The sequence below is a fragment of the Strix aluco genome, chromosome 12, assembly GCF_031877795.1.
Source record: "Strix aluco isolate bStrAlu1 chromosome 12, bStrAlu1.hap1, whole genome shotgun sequence".
Classification (NCBI taxonomy): domain Eukaryota; kingdom Metazoa; phylum Chordata; class Aves; order Strigiformes; family Strigidae; genus Strix; species Strix aluco.
In genome coordinates, this window is record NC_133942.1 from 7,616,855 (window position 1) to 7,643,135 (window position 26,281).

Genomic DNA, 26,281 nt, shown 5'->3' on the forward strand with positions numbered 1-26,281 from the left:
TTAAATTCCAACTGTACTTGCATCTCTCATTTACCAAGCCAGTGAAGGATATAATAATATTGAAAACAATAACAGCTCAGTGCTTCTACAGGGTTGTCATGGGGGTTGCACTTAATGCATGTGTTCATGATTCTTATGAAGAGACCTGGCTGATAAAATCACAGTAGCTAAAGGTGAAGGTTATTGTAAGATGAGCCTTTTCCTTGCAAGTCTGGATATAATGCCCTGACTAAGGAAATATCTGATACTAAATGTGTATTCTGGGATTGGAGACCTGCCAATTTTTACAGAGTGAGATCTCAGGCATACAGTGCATTGTGGCAGGGGAAACAGGGCTGCTCCTGGATATGAAAAGGAGCTCACTGTCTTGTTTTGTCTGTCTGTAAAGTAGCTGGACATCAGCAGAGCCTTGTGAATGTGCCAAGACAAGGGCTTGGGTAAAATAGTTCTTTTGGGGTAGGATTTTGCATACCTGTTAGGCTTTACACATGCCAGGCAAGGGTAACTATTTGACTGAACTGTTCTCAGAGGCTTCCCTGTCTTATTTATTAGTTGACTGTGGCTTCCTGGCCACATAGCTTCCTAGAACTTTAAAAATTATTTCTGCTCCTTGGTGGAAATGCAGTGAAATATTTTTGATGTTTTTTGCAAAAGTATGATTCTATTCATTTATAAAACCTGAGCCTTTTCTGTCTAAGGAATGCTTGGTAGGACAAGGAGTAACACATGATAGACTTAAAGTTTACATGTTTTTCATTCCAATTACTGTGAAAAGGGTGAAGCATGGATTTGAGCTGGGGTTCCTTGCCTCTAAATCACCAAGATTCTGCAGATACTGGCCAACAGCCACCTCTTGCTTACCACCCCCCACTTTGATATTCAGTTGCCAAAACAAAAGGCAGCTTCCATGAAGCAATAGTTTTAGCTAAACTTTGTTTAACTGAAGTCCTATTCTGTCTTTACAGCTTGTCAGTTTTTCATCTCACTGTTATCAGAAGATGCATTGTACACTTAAACAAAGCAGACTGAAGTGCATGACCTTATCCATAGGCTCAATTCTCCAGCTATCTGGTGCGCTTCACCACCATGGTAGTGTTTGTAACAGTACATACCTGGCCTGTTTACAAGATGGATTCCACAGTCTTTTTCTTTCTCTCTGCCAAAAGGGAGTTTGATAAATCCCTCCTGTAATCTAGCAATGGAAAAATAAAGAACAAGAAGTAACCCTCAGCTTACAGTTTCTGGCAGAGGAGGTGTAGGGTGATAATACACTATTCTTGCTACTTGAAATTGCAGATGTACTCTGGTGGGCTATGAGATCCTTCAGTGTCCAAACAAAAGTAGTTAACTTTTCCTTCCATTCATACTCATGTAGATTTTATTGCAGAGATACTGCTCCAAGATTTGTCAGCAGCAGCCTGCCATCAGACTTATCAAACACAATCTCCGACTGCTGCTACTAGAGTAATTTTCCTGACAGTTGTTCTTGACACTACAACACTTCTCCACTAGTGCCTTGTCTTCCACCAGCTCAAAGTCAGTGTCCCATTTTATGATGTACTTTGTACATCATTATGTCCAGGTCTGCACTAATAGTTAGTTATGGAAAGGTAAAGTAATAAAAAAATCTGAAGTGCCATTAGGTACAAGAAGGTTCATCAGAACATACATATTTGTTTAAAAATGAGTTTAGGTTATTTTAATACTTTGTATGAAAGTTATTGAAATCACTGAATCACTGAAAATACTGGGCTTCCTATTGAGCAGTGAGAGAGAGCAGTAAGTGAATGAAACTCATCCTGAATGGAATGGACTGACCTCATTTATGTTTGGACTGGCTTAAGTTTATGTCAAGACTGAATGTTCTTACTCCTCATTGTTACTTGAGCTGGAGGTGCTTGAGCTAGGGGAGCAGTGAGTCTGCATCAGTTTTGTTTGAAAGAATTAACATTAGTGCTTTTTGTGCTTTAACCTAGGTTTTCTTCTTTTTAAACTTCTCAGGTTTTGACTTTCAGTTTTTTAAGATCTAAGGAAAACTTTAGAATTGGAGAATGTTTGTGTCTAAACAAAGGTAACAAGAGGCCTTTCTCTAGTTACATTTACAGCTACATTGTCAAGTGAAGTGCAGAAATATGAATAAACCACTCTTATTTGAAAAGTGGTTCCTGGAGGCCAGTTCTGCATTTCCAAAGGGTTATCAATCCTTTGAGTTCTTTTCTGAGAGATTACTCTTAAGGGAAATACTTTAATGCATGTGTGTCCTTTCAGAACATCCAGTGATGTGTTGCAGACTCGAATGCCTTAAGCATTATGAAGGAGTGGCAGTTTGAACCTTTTGAGACACATCTTATTTAAACACAAACTGTTTTTTAGAGATTTTAACATCTGTCCTCCCTTCTTGTCAGACACTGCTTGGTTTTGCTAAATTTCAGACACAGCTGGAGGCTACCTTGTTATGCACCAGTGACTTTAACTGCAGAATTCTGATAGTCTTTGCTACTGTACCAAGAACAAGCAGTGTTGCTCAGGGGTTGCAGGATCAAGCTTTGTATATGAGTGACTTATTTGGGAAGCTGTGATTATATGAAAGCTTTACAAGAATTTTTGTTATCTTCTTGTCCTTGCAGTGGCCAGTTTGCTATAGTGAAGAAATGTCGAGAAAAAAGCACTGGTGTGGAGTATGCTGCGAAGTTCATTAAAAAACGACAGAGTCGAGCCAGCCGTCGTGGAGTGAGACGTGAGGAAATTGAACGGGAGGTTACTATTCTGCAGCAGATTCTGCATGCCAACATCATCAAGTTGCATGACATCTATGAGAACAAGACAGATGTGGTCCTCATCCTTGAGCTGTGAGTAAGGGGACTTCCTATCCTCTGGGGTAGGATGAGGGAAATAGGAACCGGAAAGGGCTGCAGAGGCTGCCAGGACATAGAGGCACTGTTAAAATGGAGCTGTTGTGTTCTCATGCCTCACAGATCTTGGCAGGAGAATTGAATGAGGCTGCTGGTAAACAGGCCCCCCAGTTCATGCATGTGCCCTGGGGATACAGGTGCACCATAACATCAGCTGAGGCCATTGTTACTGAGCCAGGGAGTGTTGTCAACTTGAAAACAGTTTCCTAACAGAGGGATTACCTCATGTCTGCCTGGTGCTGCCCTGATGTGAACCTTGGGGGAAGCACAAATGGCCACTGAATGCTCATTTCATTTTTCTTTCTGCTTTCATCTCTTCCAATGCATGTGAAACCACCAAGTCCTTGGCAAAATGTGCAGCCATTCTCACTACTACCCTATTCTCCTCATTTAGAGGAGACTAGGGGAAAAGAGAGGAGGAGGGCAAGGGAAGAGGTTTTTTTAATCCCTAGACTTAAGACTATCAAGGATAAATAGCAGCAGGGTGGGAGTGAAGAAGAACTGCTCACTCTTCTCTGGTTCCACCATGTGATGAGGAAAACCCTTGCCATTTAGGTCCTGCCAACAAGTGAACCTCCCAAGCAGGGGATCTGTGGGCTGCTGTAGCCTCACCCCTGCATTGTGACCCATTGGGTACTCAGGCTGCTGGTTTAGGATGACCATCTTCAACCATATATTTGCTATGTAATGCAAACTGGTTTGTGCTGTTCAAGACCGATTTAAAACCAGCTAGCAGCAGATGCTCTGTCTGGGCTGAGGGAACAATGGCTTGTTCTTCAGAACGTGTGCATGTCCCTGCCTGGAAGAATAAATGCACAGCCAAGGGAAGCTGGAAGTGTGGTCAGGAGTCATCTTAACAAAGACTTGGCTAAGTTGGAACGTGAGTTTGCATTTCAGGGAGTCACCTTTGATGCTTTTGCCTGTATTTAATCTTACTGACTGAAAGGAAGTGAGAAAATCTGGCTAATAGGTGTTTACTATGTAGAAAAATGCTGGTTTATTAGAATAGGAAGCAGTATCAAAATTGCCAGTCTCTACAATAGCTATTAAATTACTTGCATGAATTCTGTTTGGCTGCTTGTTTCATCAGCCTAGAAATACTACATCCCAAAGACATCAAGCTATTTCTTACACCCTATTGCCCTTCCTGTGTGTTTGATGGAACTGAGGTAAAACATGTGGGACAGATGCAGACCACAGACTAATAATGTAATCTCTTGTAACACAACTTGTTTTGAATGTGTTCTGCTTCTTTCTACTGCCTGACTGGAGATTCTTAAAGTCCGCCACTTGGACAGACATGCCTGATCATGTTTTAGAAAGCTGTCATATAATTTTAACAGTGTTTCAAAGTCATCATGTTTTGGGGATTGCATGCAGGAGTTGGTTATGTGACATAAATCTGAAATGTGTGTGGAGGGTAAAGTTTACACAGTCATTTCAATGCTGACACTTACGTATCTGTGATGGAATTTCTTCAGTTACGTAAAACTGTGATGTAGAAGGACCCTAACAAATAGAGAGGACTAGGAGGCTGATTTTTTAAAAGGAAACATCACCTCTTTCCTGCCTGGCCAGGAGAGCTTTGCTTTGTGTAAATGTTATTTTTGCCTCCTGTCCTTCACAGAATCACAGAATCGTCTAGGTTGGAAAAGACCTTGAAGATCACCTAGTCCAACCATTAATGACTTGCAACCCAATATAAATCAAAATGACATTGGAAGAGTTATTCCTGTTTATGTGACTTCAGCTTATATTGAAGAGGCTAAAGTAGTGGATTTGTGAAAAGGGACTAGTGATATCCCAAAAGAACAAAGAGTTGTTTTGGCAGAACTAGAGCAGGACATATAGACCAGCTGCAGCAGTTTTCACAATTGCTAGGTGCAATACCAAGGGAAGATTATTAGAGTATCAGACTGCATATACTGAAGTGTTAGATGCTACAGGAAATTGTCCTCACTTTAGGTAGGTCATGTAATTCATTTCAGCTTCCCCTGCTCGCTCCAGGGTTGCAAATTCTTCACTGCGAAGTTAGGAGGGGAACTAGGTTGCCTGCTGCTGTTTGGCTCTCTGTTCTCGGTGCTATTTGCCAACCATTCTGATGCATATTAGATTTGACCTGTAGTGGCTGAGAGGTCACAGAGGAAGATCAGTTGCAGCTCTGCATTGCAATCTGGAGCTGAATGCTGTAGAACACTTGGATGTCCCCAAATCTAATCATGTTACTGTTGATGTGTTAGTTTGAGAGTCATTTCAAGAAAACTTTGCAGTTGCCTAATGTCACTTACTGAGTAAAAAAATAATCTGCCATGATGAAATTATTTCAGTTTTTCAAGAAATGAAAAAGAGGAGGCACCAAGTGACTATGTCTCTTTATACCCAAATTTATGCTGGGATAATGACTTTGGATAAAACTTGGCACTTGACTTGTGGCCATTCTGGGTGTTTCATGGTTGAGGATTAAGACTGTAATAGAAATGAGTGACTCTGTGTGCACGATGATCATACAGACCTATGTCTAAAGCATCTCCTGTATAGTTCATAGTGTGTGCTGTTGGTTTGCCTTAAGGAGTTGACAGGGATGTAAACTATCTTAGTGCATGTGCAGATTTATATCTATGTGTATTTGTGGCTCAGCCTTCCTATTCTCCACTGAGAACCAGGGGAAACCAGAACACTGTCACACAAAGCAAAGAGTAGAATTGTGTGCTTGTACTCATCAGAGTCTGGAATGGAAGTAGCTCTTCTAATAAATGGAGCTTTGCTGCTCAGGATGTATGGTCTTGGCCGAAGGGGATGAAATTTGTCATGTAGTGAAGGAAGATAGACATCAAATTAAGCTTTTTTGGGCTGTGTCCTGCTCTGTTGTGGAATCAATACTACCTAGTTTACAAAGCTCTAAGTCTTAGAGGAGCTGTGCAGAAGATGACATATCCTTTATCTATCAGTTCATGGTACTAAAATAAAGCTGTAAGCAAGGAGATACCCTGAGGGCTTCTACTTACTACAGTTTTTAGGTAATGAGTAAATGATGCCATTTTTCTGTATGTATGAATCAGGAAATACAGAGACACTGTGGCTGAAGTTATGTAGACCGTACGTTCCCTAGGGCACCTGCCTCGACCTTGTGTATGTAATCCAGGCAGTAAGGCTTCGATCCCTCAGTGAGATGATATAACCACTAGCTTTCCGGGGGAGCCAGCATTTAGGCCAGGGAGCATTCCTGGAGATTAAATGTGACTGCTGGCAGATGGCATATGAGTGATGGTAAGCATCTGTTAATTTTTAAGTATATGTCTATGGGCAAATGTTGGTCTCTGTAGCCATGCATTGGAAAACAGGAAAGGAGCTTGCTTTTTGTGACTGGCAGCTACTTTGTGCTAAAACAACCTTCCATTTTATTACCTTCTGCTTTTTCCTGTCCTCACATGGCCTGATATATTTTGTGTGTCCTGTTCTCAGGCTGTAGCTTACTGCACTTTTAAAAGGCTGGATGCAACAGAGTTTTGACCTGATTAAGGCCACTGCATTCAGCTACTGTATACAAATTGAGGATGATGATAATTGCTAATAAAGATAATTAAATTCTCTCTGTAAACAGATGATCTCTCCTCCTGACACTCTAATTTCAGTCTCATACTCCCTGCAGTTTATCAAAATAAGTGTTACAGCACCTGGCCAATTAATCTTACATTAAGCTACAGTGGACTTCAGCTTCAAAACAATGTCCTCAGTATACTTGATTAGTTGAAGAAGCTACCCTGGTGTTTAAAAGAGGTTTTGGCTAAAATGTTGGCCTTCTCCTGAACTCACTGTGCTGGCAGAGGCAAGACTATCTCCTTTTTCACAGCGGTTGATTCTACAGGTGCTGTTTCTTCTGTTCAAGAGCAGGAAGAGCATTGCCAAGTCCGCTGCTGTTAAGTGCAGTTTGGCAGGTACATGGTTTGCCCTTCCTTCTGCACATTGTTCAGGGATATGCTCTCCAGTGTTTTGTGACCTTGCTGTTCTCTGTCTCTGGGGCTCTGCCTTGAGGCTGCTTTGCCCAAACAAAAGCAGCTTAAAGGCAGGTTTGATTGATATGCCAGTCTCCTCTACTGGTGTCAAGGTTGTGAACACAAAATAAACAGCTGTTTCCAAGAAGTAAGGCAGCACTGTAGTTTGTATTGTATTGGACTTCGAAGGAAGAGCAAAGGTATAATTTGCTTGCTGCTTTGTTTGCCATGGGAGTAAGGTGACATGGTAAAAGGGAAAGAGGTAGAACCAGAGGAAGGAGTTTTTCTGTAACCTAAGGTCCTTTGTGAAAGGAGCATTTGCTCTTTTGTAGGTGGTGCTCATTTAAAAAACACACCTCCCTGGATGTTCAGATGGAACTTGTAGTGCAGTTACGAGTGTTTCACTGCATAGGAGTTAGTGCTGAACTTTTTTTCTGGAATTCCGTAACAGCTGGCTTTTGGGATTGCTAGCCTCTTCTGCCTGAGGGTTTCTCTGAGTTCGGGTGCATAACTTGGATAAGAATGATCCCGAACTAAACTGCTTAACACTCTCTTTGTACAATTTACTCAAACCTGGTTTTAAAGCCTGAGTTTAATGAGAAGTCATCAGATCTCTTCTACTGAATTTTCCTTTAGATTACTATTTTAAGATCTCTGCAGTTTAGCCTAATGTCTTAGGCTATACCACAAGAGGCTGGAAATTAACGGACTGTTTGTAATGTATGCCGACCTCTGATCTTCAGAAAATGAAATGCTTGTGTAGTTATTGTAAGAGGAAGTCTTTTGCTGATAAAGTAACAGAGGGACTTCAGGCTCCCCGAATTTTTTTTTATTTCCTCTTTTTGTTTGGTTTTTTTTTAATGTTGTATTCTGTACCTTGGAAGTCCCCCCTGCCTAACCTGATTCAAGGTCAGTGTGAACTAGAGGGAAGAGGGAAAATACAGCAAGGAGCTAATAAGTAAATCTGCCCTCGTTCTTGCAGGCTGTACAGTTTCTTCAGTGATGTCTTAAGTGTAGCTGATTGCCAGGATGTTGCTGAGGTTGCTGTTGGGGCAAAATCCCTGGTGTGCCCTGAGCCAGCTGTTTTAAGTGACCACTCTTGGGGGCAGCAAGAAAGAGAGTGCATTAAATACCTCCCATCTGGGCAGCTGAACAATTTTCTGACATTCCTTTGTGTAGCAAAGGAGATTCCTCAAAAGAAAGTTGCCAGTCTCCTCCAGGCAGGAAGGTATCCTCTAAAATCCTTAGCACAGTCCTCTGTGCTAGGGGAAGGTGAGGGGAACGACTTCCACAAAATGGCTCAGCTTGTGTGCTCTCCTTAAGCAGTATCTTCTTTTGCTGGTGTTGGAGAACCGGAGGCTGGGCTGCATGGGTTGTTGGCCTGACCCGGGAAAGAACATTTTTATTCTTAGTCCTGATTAAAGAGTCTACCTTAAGGAGAAATGACCAAGGAGATTTTAGAGGGTAAAAGAGGAAGGCAGAGTAGTGTGCACATATGGTTAAATTCCAGAAAAGTACACGACAGTATCCTGGTACAGCTGGCTTCCTGATGACAGGGCCATAGTGCCTGCCAGAGGTGATGGCTGAAGTGCAGTTTGAATAGACATCATTAAGGAAAGAAGACTTGCTTGCTCTCTGTACATATATTTCACCAAGAGACTACCAGGTTTTACTTACAGATCTCTTTACTGGCTTGTCACAGTCAGCTGTAATGATCTTTCAACTAATTAACCAAGGCTCTTAAACCTACTACAATACGGAAAGAAGACAGTGTTCCCTGGCTTCTGAAATGCACAGGGCAGAACAGAACCTGTCCAGCAAGGCTGATGGTAGTGCTGATACCCTTGGTATGTGTCACCTAAAAGGAAAATCAGAGACCAAGTAAGAATCTCACAGGCTGAGTAACTGACATTAATAGGAAGGAGGAGGTGGCAGCCAGGGGCAGCAGTTGCAACATATTCCTGGGTCATATAAGTTTACTTTTGTTTGCCAACCATTTAGTTGTAACAGTTAAAGCATCAAGTGACTTCTGCCCAGGTGAACTGAGGTGACTTCTGCCCAGGCAAAGTGTCCTGCCTCGTGTTGCTTAGAAAGTTCCTGACTCTGTGGAAGCTGTGAAAAAATACCCAGTAATCAATGTTCAAGTCAATAGGCCCTGTGTAAATGTCTGCCTCTTGAGCAGCAAGGTATGCTGTCACCCACAGCAACAGTAGAAGCTAAGAAATAAGCCCAATGTTTTTGTGGCTTTTGACACATTGTTCTTGTTTGCAGTTGACTTCTCTTTGCAGTTTTTGGAGCTGTTCACAATAGTTTAATCTGAAAGAGACAGAGTAGGGAATTGCCATCTTGTCACCACCAGTGTTGTGTAGGAGCCTGGGGTCAGAGTCAGAAGGATTGCATGAAAGACCTCTGCAGCGCACAGTGTGATCTAACTTGTCAGTGAGTCACAGCACTTTGTTAACTCAAAGCATTTGAACCTGCCATCTGTTTTAGAGGTATTTCATCAGACAACAGGACCAAAAGCTTGTTTTCCACAATGACTGTTAGATCTTTCATCTTGTGCTTGCACTCTGAATGGTGAACACAGATGGGTGGTACACCTGAGCCCAAGAGCAACAACTGCTTTGTGGGTGTCCCCAACAGTAAATTTGAATGAGAATATAGCAATAATTTCAATGGCAGTGTGAACTGGAAAAAATAAATGTAAGCATAATTATGAATAATAACTGCAAACGGTGCCCAATTCAATATCTAGATCAACCTGTTTCATAATATATAGAAAAATAGCATTGGAGCTCTCAATGCAAGGCACAAAAATGAAAATAGAAGTGTTATGTACTAGATATGCATGGAATGTATTTCAGTTTTGATGTGAAAACTCATAGTAACTAATACCACTTCATTGATTTGGGAAAACAATTTTAGGTACCTTCCAAGCTGCTACAATCTGCTTTCTTTTTAAAAATTCAGGACAAGACAAATGCTTTCTTGTCAGTTATGTCAGGCAAGAAGATCTGTATTAGAACAGTGTAATGGCTGTTCTGGAAAGAAAAGAGATTCTGTTGACAGATCTTATTGCCTCATGTTTCTGATGGCAACCGATAAGAGAAGTATAACAGTTTCTGACTGTTAGAACTTGTTCTATTTCCTCTGTCTCATCCCAAATGAAAATGTTGAAAAATAGCAGTTGAAGTCATTAACATCAAAGTCTACCTATTGAAATATGTACATGTCTGTAGATTCATCAAACAATGTAGCTTTTTTTGGTCCTTTGTAATCCCTGATGAATCAAACCTTGCGGCATCAATGAATTAGGGAAAGTTAGTCCTTAAAATTTACAGGGAAGAGAGCTGAAGCCAAAAGGAAGTTTTGGCGCACCTGGGACTAGAACACAAAACTCTAGGTCATTTGCAAGAGTGGCCTTTTTCGAACTGTATGAAGGTTTTTTGCTACTTTAGTTTTCTGTGCTTACATTTATTCTATGTCTTACAATGTAGTAGATAACTGGATGTTTTCTGGTGTGTTTTATAAGGGTTTCTGGAGGAGAACTTTTTGACTTCCTGGCACAGAAAGAGTCTTTGAGTGAAGAGGAAGCAACCAGGTTCATCAAGCAGATATTGGATGGTGTGAATTACCTTCACTCCAAGAAAATTGCTCACTTTGATTTAAAGGTAAAGATGCTGATTTAGACTTAACTGTTGTTTTTTAATGATGGACTGTACCTTCTACAATTTGTTAGAGATCTGTATTTGATAACATGCCTAAAATATAGGTAAGACCATTTTAAAATGCACTTCACAGCTGAGTGCTCCGAAGAAGACAATCTCCTTTATCAGGCCTTTGCTAACTTTTGGATGGGTTTATATATTTACTGACTGAGAAAAAGAAATTGTAAGTCTTCATTCTTCAGCTATTTGCATTTGTGGTATCATCCAAAGCATGCTGTTTTAAAAAAATAATAATAATAAAAAATTAGAAGGACGTACAAAAGAAATGCATTTTTGGGAAGAGGAGAGCCAGATCCAGCTACAAAAAACTGTTGCTGTTTGCAGTCCCCACTGTGTTTAGAATTACATGAGGAGTATGTGTCATCCAGTGCAGTTTGGTTAGCAGAAAGCCTTCTTGCTTTCTTAGCTGCATGCTTCTCTGAAACTAGGAGTCTTGGGAGTGAAACTCTTGAGACTAGAAGAAAGTGCTTTCTCAGCAGCAGACTCACAGCTACAGAACTGTCTGCCTCAGACATTGCTACTTCCAGAAATACATTCAAAATGCACTTATCTCCTAGGAGAAAGTAGAATAAAACAGAGAAGGAAAGTGTTTTAAAATGAAGGAAAAAGGAAGAAATTCTACTGCTAGATTACATGTTTCTTGTTCTAACTTTAAATCCGGGTTAGTTTATTACTAATTACATGTGTACTATAGATAGACTTCTTCCAGATTCTCAGGATATATATGCTGATTCCTTCTGCTGAATGTGTGCTTAATGCTGTCTCTGTCTGAAATTGCTTGGTCTTGAGTCAGTGTTAATGACGTATATGTAGTTGTTACAAATCACATCTAACCTAAGAAAATGGTTAGCAAACTACCATCCAAATACTCACAGGCTGCATATGAAAAAGCATAGAAGATATGTGAACATATAAAGGATGTGCACTTCATTTTGAAATTACTACATGAATCCAGAAGCCAAAGACTGAAAGTTTTAGAAACCAGTGTAATACCCAGTGGAATGAAATTAGTGTGAAAGTATAGGTGCAACTTTTTCTAATCTGATCTCTACTACTTTTGATATTTAATACCAGTGATGTCAGGTGGTCAATGAAGATAGGACAAGAAATGCAAGATAGAAATCAGAAAGGTTAAGTAAAGAATCATCTCCCTGATAGTGAATGTCAAATGACCTAAAACTTATTCACAGAATAACTCTCCTGGGTTTTATAGGACTGAGTTTGGAGTTTTGCTAGTGTTAAATTAGACATGTATTTTTTTAAGCAGAGATCTGATTAGATAGAGGATGATTCTTAATTATCTCGTCACTTGACAGGACTCCATTGACTGCAGTGGAGCTAGTGACTTACACCACCTAAGGAATAGTCCAAGAGGTAGTGACTGTGACTTTCTGCCATTTCAGTCTGTTCCGTCTGCTCTGCACAAGCTTACATCATGTATCTGGGGTGAATGCATCTGCCCTAGATCCATGGAAGAAAACCAGACTTGTTAGCCAGAGGCTAAAATATTCTTGGTCCAGTGATTGTGACAACAAATTATTTTATGCTCTCTTTCCCAGTGCAGCTCTGACTGAGGGTATGTGTTAGCAGGAGCTGCTTCCACGTTAGGATCTGCTGTGAAAAGGCCAGGCAGCTGCCAGCAGGGAATCAAACAGTCTCACTGTTGCTCTTGAACTTATCATTAAGTTATGACAAATTGATGCATTAAAACTCTTCATGGGAGATAAATTGAACCCATAGTTTACTCTGAAACCTGTGAAATAGCGCCATGGTAGGGAGTGACTAAGGTTGAGGAATTTAGTTGAACAAATAAGTTTATGAAGTATCCGTTATATCTGGTAAAGAAAGTCAAAGTCTGTGGTTGAAAAAGTTAGCTTTAATTTCACAGTTCTAGCTTTGGCTTTTTTCTACAATGCTATGAGAAAGGCTACATTTTCTTTTAATAGCTTGCTATCATATATGAGCTAGGACCTCTGATCCCAACTCTTTCCATTTTCTGGACTGTTTAGATAGTAAATCCTAGATCTTTCCTTGCCTTGGTGTTGCAGTTGTGAATTTAGTCTCAGAATTTTCCTTCCCTAAGTAGATTCAGATGTGACTAGAACCCCTCAAGAAGCGTTTAATAAGACATCTTCCAGTGGGTTCCAATACACTATAGGGACAGCTGGGCAGAAACAGGGAGGTTTCCCAGTGTAAACTCCAAGAACGGATCAGTAAAATTGCTGTCAGTCAAAATATCCAGTGGTGCAGCTCTCTGTCAGGATCAAGCAATGACAGTCTTATCTCTGCACAAGGTGTCTGCACTGCTTCAGCTACCTGCTAGCTCTGTTATGTGTACACCAACTGTTGGAAATCCGTGGGGTCAGGAAGTGACATCTTCCCAGGAGGCCCTGTGGGCCGGGGACATATTTTCTGTTTTAAGAGGGGACAAGATAAACTGAGCTTCCACTTTGTGTTATATCACAGTGCTGCTGTGCCAATAATTTAGTGCCGTATTTTGCAGATTAGGGAACTACATACAGTTGTGTGGAAAACTTCTGTCTCATTGTGAAAACAAGGATCTCTTGTTTTCATCCTGGCAATAGCCATCATTAAGAAAATAAACTTAGGAGTGCTAACAGGAAGATAGAGGCAGATTTTGCATGAGGTAGAATTAAAGGAACGAAAGTATTACTCTTACTTGATTTGCTTTGCTTTTATGACATTCTGGTCCATTCAATGATGTCAAATTTCACAGTTGTCATCCCTTTCAAAAGAATGAATTCTAAATGGTTAGGCAAAGGTATGTGTTTCTCATTCTACAGTGCTGTATTTGTGAAGGAAAAAAAAGCACTTGAGAACTCTGTTACTTTCCCAAGATACTAATATTATAACAAAGATCTATCTTTTGTTATTTTTAGCCTGAAAATATTATGCTTCTAGACAAGAATATTCCTATTCCACACATCAAACTCATTGACTTTGGCCTGGCTCACAAAATAGAAGATGGAGTTGAATTTAAAAACATTTTTGGAACTCCAGAATTTGTAGGTGAGTGACTGACCCATTCCTTTGTCTTGTATTGCAAGTTCCATGAAAAGATTGAGACGTCTTTTCGAAGTTAATAAATGAAGGATAAGAGGTAGTTTCAATCTCATTGGTATCAAGGTGACCTAAATCTAGAGGTTTGCTTTATTTTTCTGAAATAGATGAAAGATGCTTTCTATAAACCAGATGGGCTACTCCTGTGAGAGTAGGTTGCTGCCAAATAAATATTTAGAGATGTAAATTCAGGATTGAGATTATGAAACCCTGCAAGTACAAATTACAATTTTTCACTTGTTGCCTAGGGCAAGTAAGGTCTCTGTGTTGTAGTACGCAGGTACACAATTTCATGGGTATCTCTATCATTGCTTTCTAGATAAAACTGCCTCACACTGTACACCTGTTGAGTACAAAACCCTCACCTCCCCTTAAGTTTTTCCACCTGATTCTCCTTTTGTTACTCACTGATCATAATTCTAATCTGTTTTGCTTGGATTTTAGGTTAATCCTACTCCTTTCTACTTGTTTCCATTAGAGGTTTGGGGGATGGGGAGGGAATTGTAATTCATATTCCAGTTGAACACAGTGGTTACAGACACCTTTTTTCATCTCATTCCCTCACCTTGGTCTTTTGTATGCAGTCTTATATGAGGATGCTTTCCAACAAGGAAATGTTTCTTGTAAAGGTAATAGGGTTTGACATGGATAGCGATGTAGTCTGACATGTAATTTCAGTCTCTTGCCTAAGGGCTGTTTCTGACTGGGCATTAGAAACTAGTTTTAATGGCACCAGTTAAAAAGAAAGCAAAAGCTCAGATTCTTAGGGATAACAGTGTCCTTGGGAAGTGAAATAATTTATTTGTTATAATTTGCACTGTAATTAGTATATATCTGCTTCACCTTTATTCCGGAGTTGCATTATGCTCCAAGTTACTCTACATTATCTCTTTTGGACACCTGTGAACTTGAATTCCTATCAGGGCTATAAAACTATAAACAGTGCATCCTATAACCACCTTTTCTTTTCCCGCCCACCCCCTTTGTAATTCTTGACCTGCTACCCAATTCAGCCTGGTAAAAAATTGTTATCTCAGTTGCTGATGTTTGATTAAATTTTTCTTACAGCTCCAGAAATAGTAAACTATGAACCCCTTGGACTAGCTGCAGATATGTGGTAAGTTTTTTATATTGTGTTTGTTTTTTTCTCAGGTTGGTCTACTATTACTTTTTCCCAATTTGCTCTGAATAGAATCCATTATGGTGCAACAAATTAAAAACAAAACAAAAAACTTAAGTGCAGTTACTAACTCTTTGTTCTGTCTTTCTGTTTTTATGCATTCTTTTTTAATTAAAAGATAAGCATTTAATTTCTGTAAAATTACAGTGAAAAACTTTACTGATGGCAGTTATAGAGTTAACAGTTTGCCACTGTCCACTGCAGAGGAGCACTCTTAAAAGAAAACATGTTCCTGCAGTGCTTGTGACAGCTTTATTTATTTATGAGAGCACTGCATGCAGAGGAGACCTGCGTACTAATCTGATCTGCTGAGAAGGCAGGCAAAAGAAGTCACCCCAAATAAAACATCCTTGCTTCTGTTTCTTTGTATTACTGATGTGTACTGTAGTAAATAACTGCCGAAGTAGAAATACATAAAAAGACTTGAAATATCCCCATTACTTTTAAGTTATATGTAAAATTCACATTTTCCCTGAAACACCATTCTTTGAGAGAGATTAGCAGTTATCTGAACCCACAATGATTCTCCTGCCTATATAGCAGCTACTATTGACTTTTGCATATGGTGTACCTTAAGAAGAATACAGGTCATGTAGAACTCCTGCAATTAATCTCCTTTGTCTTTCAGGAGCATAGGAGTCATCACCTACATACTGTGAGTACTATAGATTCACTCCTGTAGAAGTGTTCCTAAAGCTCGTTTGTACTAGTATGAAACACCTCTTCCCTTTAGTCATTTAAGAAAGGAGCTGCACACATGGAGTGGGCAGTGGTTTATCTAATGGGCGAATGTTACCCTGCAGCCTTCTCAAGTTTAAAATAAGGGGTAGAAGAAGAGGGGCATTCTGAGCAGGCGAAGAACAAGCATCTCTAGCATCACCAGGCATTTCTGCTTCTTATGGGACCTCATCAGCTCCAAGTGGTAGAAGATGGAAAAGCCCAAGCATATTGGTTGCTCGGAGAAGGGCTGTGAGCTACCAGTGTGTGGAGAGAATAGAAATAGCAAGTATAATAGTACCATTTACAAAGTGAGTTGTTTCAGGTAAACAGGGAAGTTTTAATTTGCTTGTAAAGGCAGCAGTCTAGATTACTATGTGTAAATACAGTCACTCATATTTAAAAAGGTGAATTTGAGCTGGGATAGGAGCAGAGAAGTTGACCCTGGAAACTGAGAATTCATCATACAGGAGGAAAAATGGCTTCTTAAAGCCAGTAAAGCAAAGGCTGGTTGGGAGTATCATTGCAGTCAGTAGGCACAAGGGAAAACAAAGACATACCTTTTAGAAGAGAAGCACGTGAACTGGGGATGAACAAATAAAAGTAGGAAATTATGACAAGCTCAAACTCTCAAAGAAATGAGGTTCTGTGAACAACTTGGGGACAAGCAGTTGAGAGAGTTTTAAGATGGAGCTTGACAGTTTATGAAACTGCTTGTGTGACAACGGATGCATGCAGTGGAGGGGCAGCACCTGTTTCTGCAAGAATTCTTTCCTCTGGTTTGATATGAGAGTTACAGAAGTGGTCAGGCATCCTTGGACCTAACTGGTTCCCTTGAAATCAAGCTCCTGTGACTGCTGGGGAACAGTTCATGGTGGATACAGCATGCTTGGAAATGCCTCTCCCTAACATTCCTACCCTGGGCTTCTGCTGTTCCTTGTGACTCTCAGAGGACTAACTTGCTGCCAAACTTAAAGAAGGTGCATTCTAGCATTAAAGGGATTTGCTTTACGCAGCTCAGGGCTCAGTACGAGTATGGAGGCTTGAAGGGGAGAGATTGTCTTTTCAGGATGGAAAATGTAGTGGAATTAAATCCACTCTTGGGCTATATCCATGGCTTAGGCCCCAAAGCCTGTAAAAGAGCTATGGTCTGAGAAATCAGAATCAGTCCAACGAAGTCCCTTCTGTCCTGTGGTGCAGAAGAAGATAGGGATACTTGTTGAGCACAAGCTCAGGTAAGGGGGTTTAAAATATTGTCCAGACCCTTGCCTTTTATCAGCACTCTGGTCTTCAGTGACATGTACACTTGACAGGACATTAAACTTTGTAAATTGCTGTTTATGTGTGTTCATAAATGATGAGAGGAAAACTTAAAAGTTGAAGATAAGCAGTTGGAAATACTTACCATGCAATTACAGAGATGCACAGCTCTCGAGGTTTTCCTGTTTCATTCAGAGTTCTGTCCTGGGGGGCAGAATAATGAAGTGAGTTTCTGTACTGTATCCAGTGTAGGAGAGCTGTTTTACCTGGCTGGCTACTAATGACTGCCATGGTAATTAAAGCTGAAAATTGTCTTCCTACAAATGATCAGCAAAGAGCATGCTTTTTATGATGGGAGGGGTCAGCTTGCATGATATGCTATGTACTAGAAATGTGTATGCCTTTAGTATTGCCTGTTAATTTTAAAGCCTTTTGTTCTGAAGAATTCTGAATAAATGGGGTGTGTTGAATGATACTGCCTACTTTAGCAAACGTGGCAGCAACCAAATGGATGCCCTCGTGAGGTGCAGAGAACAAAATGCCTACAAGTTCTTAATTCAGTAACCAGTGGAGTGATTCAGTAGGTTGTAAGGGCGAAGTCTTTATTACTGAGGTCTGCTGTTAGATGTTTCCCAGCAATGAGTCAGGATATGACAAAAATAATTTGCATTATGTGTTAGAATTTGAGAATCCTCCCATTTCACAGACCTCAAAACTGAGTTTCAGATTTCAGAGGAGAATAGAGCGCTGTTGGCTTTGGCTTCCAGCGAAGGGCCAGAAGGTGGAAGTACAGCTGCTTCATGGCACAGTTTTGGGAAAGGGAGAAGAAACCAAGGCTTTAGGGCAGGTTTCCAAGCTTTAGTTTTGGAACGATGCCCATGTTCTCTGGCGACGTGCCTGCTTGTAGCCTTCTTTGTGGCTAACAGAAATGGAACAAAAGGGAGTATGTAAAACCTGTTAAGAAGTGAGATCGACTGTGGCTTATGGGGTGAAATTTACTGCATCAAAGACAACTGGAGGACCTCACTGTGCCTTGCTGTGTCAGCTGCTTTGGTGTCATTGTATGATTGTAGAGGGAGAGGAAACACTTTATGTGCTCAAATTTTTATTCTGTGGATAAAACCAGATATGGTAGCTGGGGACTGGGCTGAATGGCTCAGGTGGTCCCATCTAACTTTCTGCTTACCTCCAAATTCCCAGTCAACATAGTAGTGGCAATACACACAGTGTAAAAGGTCTGTTGAGCAGGATCATGTAAGCAAGCAGTTTAGTATTCAAAACCTCCATTTAGATCCTAGGAGTTTGCTGCAGTCCTGTTTTGAGCCTGTTGCATCCTGAAACTATGCTATCAAAGTTAGACATAATAGATAAGCATAATAATAGCCCAGAAGATTTTAAAAAAGGGATGAGATCAATTTTCTTGGTATAAATAACATTTTCTGTAAACCAGACTTTTGCGAGTCAGCATCCCTGTGGATTGGAGAAGGGAGGAAGGGGAGGGGAGTGAAAGCAGGGCAGGAGGAGTCTGCAGTGAATCTGTTCTAACACTTGAGTTTTATGGAGCAGAGGTAAATAGTCATCAGAGATGAAGGTCATCAGTCACAGCTGAGAGGTAGGCAAAGCAGGATGAAAGCTTTTTCTAAGTAAAGATTGCTGAATGGCATTTTATTATGATGATGTCTCCATTATATCCTTGCAGTTGGAGCAGAGTGCCAACAGAATGAAATTTTGCATTGTTCAGAAGCAGTTGGATTTTATTGCAGCCAATGCCCTTTTGTTTGTGGATTCCTTTTAATGAGCAGCATGGCCCTACCTCTCTGACAGGCTTGGCCCTAGGCAAAGCCATGCATCTGACTTCGGATCACACGTTGTATTTTGGTTCCAGCTGAGAAAGGTCTCTTGGCCGAACCCACTGTGCAGGGAACTTGCCAGTATCTTTGCAGACAGAAAAGCAGTAGAGGCAGGACTTTTCCTACCCAAAGAAGATCTAAAGAAACACTACTTCATCTGCTTGAAGCCGATAGAAGCTTCTGTCTGATAGCATTTGTGAGTTCACAGGGATAGAGACTTTCCTCAGCTGAAGCTTTTTCTTGTTTGATTAGCAGTGACTTCAATGTGCATTTCTATCTGTGTGTACGCATTAGTGCTCCACTAGAGACTTTCAAGATGAGTCTGATTTGTAACCACAGATGTAGTGAGCCAAGGCTGGGCCTGTTATTTTCCACGTGGCATGCTGCTACAACATGAGATCCACAAATATCCTGAGTGTATGTTACACAGTCACTGTAATTTCATTAGAGGACCTCTGCTGCTTATTTTTCCAGTTGATTATTCTTTCTGGCTTATCTAGGCTTAGTGGTGCATCGCCTTTCCTTGGAGAAACTAAACAAGAAACGCTTGCCAACATCACAGCTGTGAATTATGAATTTGATGAAGAATTTTTCAGCAATACCAGTGATCTGGCAAAAGATTTTATTCAGAAACTCCTGGTGAAAGATACACGGTAAGAAGGGTCCATTTGTCTCCTAAGATAAACCTGGTGAAACATCCTGAAGAGTAATCTGCAAAGCTTTCCCTGCAGCGTATATTGCCCTTCAAGAGCAAGACAGGAGAATGCTGCTGTGCCCCTAGTTAATGGCTGCACCCAGAAATCCTAAGAAAAGGAACCAAATCTCCTTAGTTAAATTTCACTTTCAGGGCTAAATTCTCACCTGAGTCAAGCTGATACAATACAGCGTAGGTGAAAGGCTGAAAATGGTGCACAAAATCTCTAGTTCAGGGTAACTACCACTCCAGTATTTCAGTCTATTATGAACTACTTGCAAAGTGGTGACATGATCCCAGAATATGCTCCTAGTGGTGCAAGAGCAGAGAAATTTTCACATGTGCTCACAGTGGAATTGTTCCGAAAGTCTCTTTGCATGTGTTGCAATCACCTGAAATTTGCATGACAGCTATGCAGATCTTTATTCCCAGTTTATAGGAACCACAGACTTTTTTTTTTAGTTTTTCTTGTTTTTAATAAAGTGCGTGCGGAAGTAGCATCTCCTTCCCTGTAATCATATTTGTCCTGGAGGGAAGTCAGGTGCTTGCAGTTCCTTCTAATGGCTTCATCAGGGGAGAAAATAGGTATTAGAGAGAAAGAGGCAAGCTGTTCAGTCAAGATTTCTGAAAATCCTTGGGCCTTAGAATAGACTAGAGTAGGTGGGGGTTTGATGAGAGATTTGCACAGGTCTAGCAACCTCCTTTCAAGAAAGGACAAGTCAGTGATACTGGTATTTGTCCCATGTGCAGAGACGGTCCCTGTGCAATGCTGCATTTCTGCCTTTGATTCTCAGTGCTCTTAATGTGTTGTTCACCAAACTGCCACAATGCAGAAGGAAGTTGGGATTGATCAGAGCGATTACTAAGCTACACACAAGCAGTATGCCTCATGGAGAAAGATAACCCTGAAATTTGAGAGTTAGTTCTGCCATTATCTTTATAAATGCTTCATACAAAGCCTGGGAGAAGTGCAGGTCAATGGGCTTGTGTACCAGATATTTCTGATTCAAGACTGGTTTTTTTGTGGTGTTGTTTTTTAGGAAACGGCTTACAATTCAGGAAGCTCTGTCTCATCCGTGGATAACGGTAAGACTGAATAAAGACAGGTGTTTTACCATGAGCAAAGCAGAAACAATATTCTCACTCTTATTGGTGTGTTAAATGGAAAAATGCCCTCTAGGTACTTAGAGACCCTAGGTGTCTTAAAGAGATGCACTGGGAAGAAATTGGTGGGATCTGACTAAATCCTTGGATTTCTGCATATGACTTCTTTTATTATCATAACTCTCAAAAAGAGGGGGACAAAGCTTTGATGTTTGTTGCACATTACAGTATCCTGTGTCAGACTGGGCTTTGCATTTTTCCATCCTCCTTTGTTTGCATGGACATATACTACGTGTTGGGTTTAGAGCTTTCTTGAGTTGGGAGTTGACTACAGCCAATGTGGAAAATGCAATTTCTCTCAAGATACAACTGCTGTACCAATTGTGCTGATTTGCTTAAATTTGTGTGTCTGTATGTATTTTTTCATCATAAAGATTGCTTGCTTTTGTGGATAAGTCTCTTATTGAAAATACATTTAGCTAATCTCAGCATGACTAATGAGGATTAAATTCAGTTTTTCTTTGCATTGCACAAAACATTAACTGGAGTTTTCAGGACTATTGTTTTTCCTCTTACAAATATTGATAGCTTTGAGACTGTTAACTGCTAAAAATTAACATGAAAATAAATTGTGGCCCTGTTATTCACACTTATCACATCGGAATGAATGCACGTCACTTGTCATTTGGTTTTGGGTTTGTGTGTTTGTTGGTTTTTTTCCTTTTAATCAAATGCATGAAGGAAGATTGTGAAAGCAGAGAATCTTCCCCGCATTGTGGAAGTTCAAGCTGTATCCTTTGTGTAGAGTTTTTGAATTACTGCACTGTCTTTAAAATGTTCAGTAATATTGGTTCCTCTGTCTGACGACTCACCAGCTGAAAGAAGAAGCAAAAGTCCAAGAAAACAAGAAGGTTGAGAACACACAGCTGAAGACAAAACGCCTGAGAGAGTACACCATAAAGTGCCATTCGAGTATGCCTCCCAACAATACCTACATCAACTTTGAGCGCTTTGCCCGGGTAGTAGAAGACATTTCACTTATGGAACGGGGTTTCAGCACTTTGGCTGCATCCCACGATTCCATGCAGGAGGACATTGATGCTCTGGTTTCCATTTATAATGAGAAAGAAGCTTGGTATAAAGAAGAGAATGAAAGCGTGAGACACAAGCTATCTCAGCTGAAGTATGAATACCGTAAAATTGAATCCCTGAAAAGACATCTACAAGATGATATCAAGACTGTAAGCACTAGTCTTACAGGCATAACCGGGAAGTATGCTGATCTGCAGAGTCAGTATGAATCTCTCAGTCAAGAACTTTCTGAGGAACTCAAGTGGATACAGGATTTAATGAGTAGTTTCCAACTGGAAAATGAAGCCTGTGTGAATGGAAACTTTGACTCTGTTTTCAACAAAGATATTAATGAATCATTAATTGAACTGTTAAATAGATCTCGCTGTGAAGAATTCCTTGCAGGGTTGAATCTTGATGTAGCAGAATCAAATCAGTAATGTTATAGATCAGGTTAGGTGCAGGGTTTGCTGCCTGTTTCAATGTAGAGCAGTTTAAGAAGTTCATTGTGTAGATTCTACACAAAAACATCATCTAGAACTAAAATAGAAATTCTGATGTGTTGAACAAGGTGCTGACCAAAAGTGTAAACTGCCAGTGGTTTGTAGTGTGGGAGTTTTTTTCCCACGTTTGGTGTCTGAATTTACAGGAACTAGATTATCACAGTGGTATGGACACATCTAACCCTACAGCCTTTTGCATTGCCTATATCATACTACTTCATGTATTACAGTTCCTGAAAATTACTAAATAATTAACGTGGAATAAAGAGTAGGTCAGTAGAATCTGAGTGCTTGGAAACTAATAAAAATCTCACGATAGCATCTTTGGCTAGGTGAAGGAAGCAGTCATGTAGAGCTGCTGCAGGCAGTTCTGTAGACTGTATGAGAGAAATATTTGCAAAGGTTAAATCTGTCCTATAAAACCAAGTAAATGGTGTAGTAATTTAACATTTAGCTAGTACTGTGGGAATTCTCTCTGAAATGGCTGCTGATGAAGAAAAGTTAGGACTATTTTTTAGGCCTGTTATGCAGGGTGAAATCTTTTACCATCAAAGGTGTTAGCTGTTGATTAATGCTTTAGTTTAAAGTTCAGCTAAGTTTCCTGTCCTATACCAATGAAATCCTATTCAAAAGACATAACTGGGCACTTGTAATGAACTGATGAAATAACTGTGTATGTAATTTTACAGTGCAGATATTAATTTGTGAGTGATAAGTGATAACATAGACCTCTACTTTGCTTTCTTCAGTAAGGAAGATGACAAAGCTACAACTAATTTAATCTGTGGTGTGGGATTTGAGGCTAGTGTTCTTGCTGTGAAGATTTTTTTTTTTTCTTAAGTTTTAGGAAGTAAAAGAAAAGTTGACCCCAATTTGAATCATGCCCTGCTGTCTTGTATTTCAAAGGAGTCATTTGATTATACTGTATTAATACGCACAGATGTACCCATCTTGGTTTTGGACACAATAAATAGTTATTTATGCAGGATGCAATTGTTCCCTGATCGTGTGGTTAGTGACTGAAAAAGAGATGTCAAGCTTCTGTGCGCTGAAAAGAGTTGCCAGCCTAGGTTCTGCAGCTAGTTTAGAGCCCCTTTGCTTAGCTGTGTGAATTTGCTGCAAGGTGACTGTTACGCAGCTACAGGAATCAGTGGGATAGTAGCCAGGCATCCCTGCATCACTGCTCAAGTCCATCTAGAGTGGATCTTTTTATATATAATAATGTTTTTCACTGCCCAGCTTTCCTTCTCCTTTTCCAGAAAAGTGAATGGCATAGCTAAATTGAGCTGTTGTTGTTCATAACATTATTAAGAATAATGTTTCCTACTTACAGATAAAAAGATAAAATCACATTCTCATCCTGTTTGTGTAGATACAGTGGACCAATCACTACCATTTCCTCATAAAGATGAGCAGAGGCTGGTGAAAATTCAGAGTTCTGAAAACAATTATTCAGTAGGGGGTATTGCTATTCCTGTCGTTGTACTTGGTGGAGGATGGAAACTGGATGTGCTTTCTGTGGCATCTTTCTTTGCACAAGATGTAAAAATTTCAAAAGCTCTGAAATAGTGTAGATAGCCAGGAGATGTCCCTAGCAAGCTGGCATTGATGGCTGGGGAGAATTGGGCTCAACTGTTGACAAATAGTATTGAGAGTTTTACTTGTGTCCATTTTTTATTCTCTGGGAATGCTTCAACTGTCACTTCTGCAGGTTCCTTTGAGCTCGAAGGCCCACAGTACTGTCTGGGGGAACCAGATATTTCATGAGGGAAGTTCTAATTCTTGAAAAGTGACTTAAAGCCCACTGGGAGTTAATATCTGCAGAAAGGACTCTCAAGAAAGAGAGTCTGCCATCCCTCAGCCATGATCTCATATTCTCTGTTCATGTAGATTTTCTTTATGAACAAATGCACTGTCATGATGAGAAGGAATGTTAAATGAGGCCACTCTGTTCCTGAGCGTGTTTGGATGAGGTTAATATTGTTGTGACTCAGTCCTTGAGGCTAGTGCTCTCTGAGCTGAAGGAGGTCACTGACATACTGCTTTTGAGAAGATATTCTGATGATTGAGAAAATGACAAGGTCACTGGTTTGCAGGCTATTTAGAAATTGAGAGGTAGTTATTACTTAGGAGTACTGTGAAGTGAGCTATTTTGATTCGGTGATGGTTCTACTGCTGAAAGGGCACTTGGAAATTTTTCATGATGATTGTACAGCTGACATTTAGCCAGTGACATTATTTCCACTTCAAATTGATTTCTAGTCACTGTTTTGTTGCACCATGCTAGCCATTTGCAGCATGAGGAAATGATATTTAATTCTTAAATTTCCCACTTCTGTTGTATGCAAATGGTGTATTATATCTAAGTGAGAAAGAGGCCTAGCTGATACCTTGGCTCCTTGAATTCCTGCTGAGATATCTGCACAAATGCTATACCTATAGCGTTTGATGAGAAAAGCAGTTTTGTTGTCTCAAACATTATCAATTATTTTGCTGAAAAAAAATGTTTAAATCCTCACTGATGTGTCTTCCGTTCTCCTTTGGTACTCTTGCTTCTTGAGGTGTCTGGCTTGGTAGTTGGATTCCAGTTCAGTGGAAATATTTCTGGTTATCCACCTCCTACATATGCAGATCAGAAGTGCTGAAATGGTTGTCACTCCATAAACTCTATAATCTTTGGAGGGTTGATTCCTGGCCTGTCTCTCTTCACTTTTACAGATCCAATTTTGAGCTTTTTTTTTCCCCGTCAATCTGTCAGATACAGTTTTCTGGTCTATGCAAATTTTGATGTGGTTTTGGAGTTCAAAGGTGCTTCGTTTTCAGAAGGACTGTGTCAGGGTTAGCGGAACATCTGTTTCTTAACACCAGACTGGCATCCAAAAATTTTAGGCACATGTCTGAATTCTGAGATAGATAGATAGATAGATAGATAGATAGATAGATATTTCTTCCTATTTTTCCATAGGTATTGCAGTCCTTTCTTCATATATTTATTGCCAGGGTATCAATTTCTTGTGCTGTCACACTATGGGTATGGTTAAAGGACAAAGACTGAGTTTTTTCAGATATGCTGTAGCGTGTACCCTCATCACTAATACTAAGTGACAGCTACCTTTTTCCCATTTTATTATGGTGATGTCAGCTAAACATACTGGAGTGAGTTTGATGGAATGCTGTGAAAATGCTTAAGGGATTGGAGTATCTGTCAAAGGGGGAGAGGCCAAGAGAGCTGGGATTGTTTAGTGTCAAAAAGAGAAGTCTAGAGGGGGGATCTTCTGAATCTGTATAAATATGTGGTGGAATGGAGTAAAAATGGAGCCAGGCTCTCCTCAGTGGTATCCAGTGACAGGACGAGAGGCAACAGGCAGAAACTGAAATAAAGAAATTCTATTTAAACATTAAAAAAAGCAAACAAACATGTTTACTAAAGGAGCGGTCAAACACTGGAACATGTTGCCCAGAGGGGTTGTGGAGTCTCCATCCTTTGAAACCCAAGTGGGATGTGGTCCTGGGCAAGCTGCAGTAGCTGACCCTGCCCTGAGCAGGGGATCGGACTAGATGATCTCCAGAGGCCCCTTCCAGACTCAGCTGTTCTGTGGTTCCTGGTGAGTCCAATGTTGACCAAAGCTGGCCATGGATTTACTTTCCTTGGGCCACCTTCTGATTTTGCTTGGGATCTGTCAGTCTCAGACTAATTGCAGAAGGTTGCTCACAGTGGTAGGTTACCTGAGACTTCCTGAGATTTTGATAAGCAGACAGGGTTTTATCAACCAGCTTTGTGAGACACAGGAAGAGGCCTAGCTACTGACTTGTACCAGTTTAATATTTGGGTAGAGTGCAGCTGGTGGTCTCTGAAGGTATTTCACGTTCACATGAATTCACATGTTCTCCATCTTCAGATCTGAAATGACTGCCTCAAACTTACTTATGATGTTTAAAACAGCCTGGTAAAAGAACAACCTGTAAAAACACAGTTCAGAAAAAAATGTGCTGGAATAAAAAAAAAATGTGCTGGAATAAAATAAAGAACCAAATGCTGGAAGTTAGGAAAGGGCCCCAATGTATCTTTCGTTTTAAAATATCCTTGCAAAGGGCAAAATATGAAAAATTGTGTCTGAAAATTTAGAAGGTAGCACGGGACCTAACAGTGTGATGATGCTGGGTTTAGTCCTATTCTGTTGTGATTTCT

General features: G+C 40.3%; 1 protein-coding gene across 2 annotated transcripts in view; it reads left to right on the forward strand.

Annotated features, from left to right (window-relative positions):
- DAPK2 (death associated protein kinase 2) overlaps positions 1 to 26,281 on the forward strand; it is a 47,796-nt gene that overhangs the window by 16,707 nt on the left and 4,808 nt on the right. Inside the window, exons 3-10 of one of the 2 annotated variants that reach the window (XM_074837734.1) lie at positions 2,628 to 2,849; positions 10,437 to 10,575; positions 13,533 to 13,662; positions 14,782 to 14,830; positions 15,522 to 15,548; positions 19,221 to 19,373; positions 20,455 to 20,500; positions 21,394 to 23,080. In XM_074837734.1, coding sequence (XP_074693835.1) covers positions 2,628 to 2,849; positions 10,437 to 10,575; positions 13,533 to 13,662; positions 14,782 to 14,830; positions 15,522 to 15,548; positions 19,221 to 19,373; positions 20,455 to 20,500; positions 21,394 to 22,029 — 1,402 coding nt within the window. In that variant the 3' untranslated portion in view covers positions 22,030 to 23,080. Of the gene's footprint in view, positions 1 to 2,627; positions 2,850 to 10,436; positions 10,576 to 13,532; positions 13,663 to 14,781; positions 14,831 to 15,521; positions 15,549 to 19,220; positions 19,374 to 20,454; positions 20,501 to 21,393; positions 23,081 to 26,281 lie in introns of those variants that run through there. The other variant, XM_074837735.1, reaches the window with a different exon arrangement.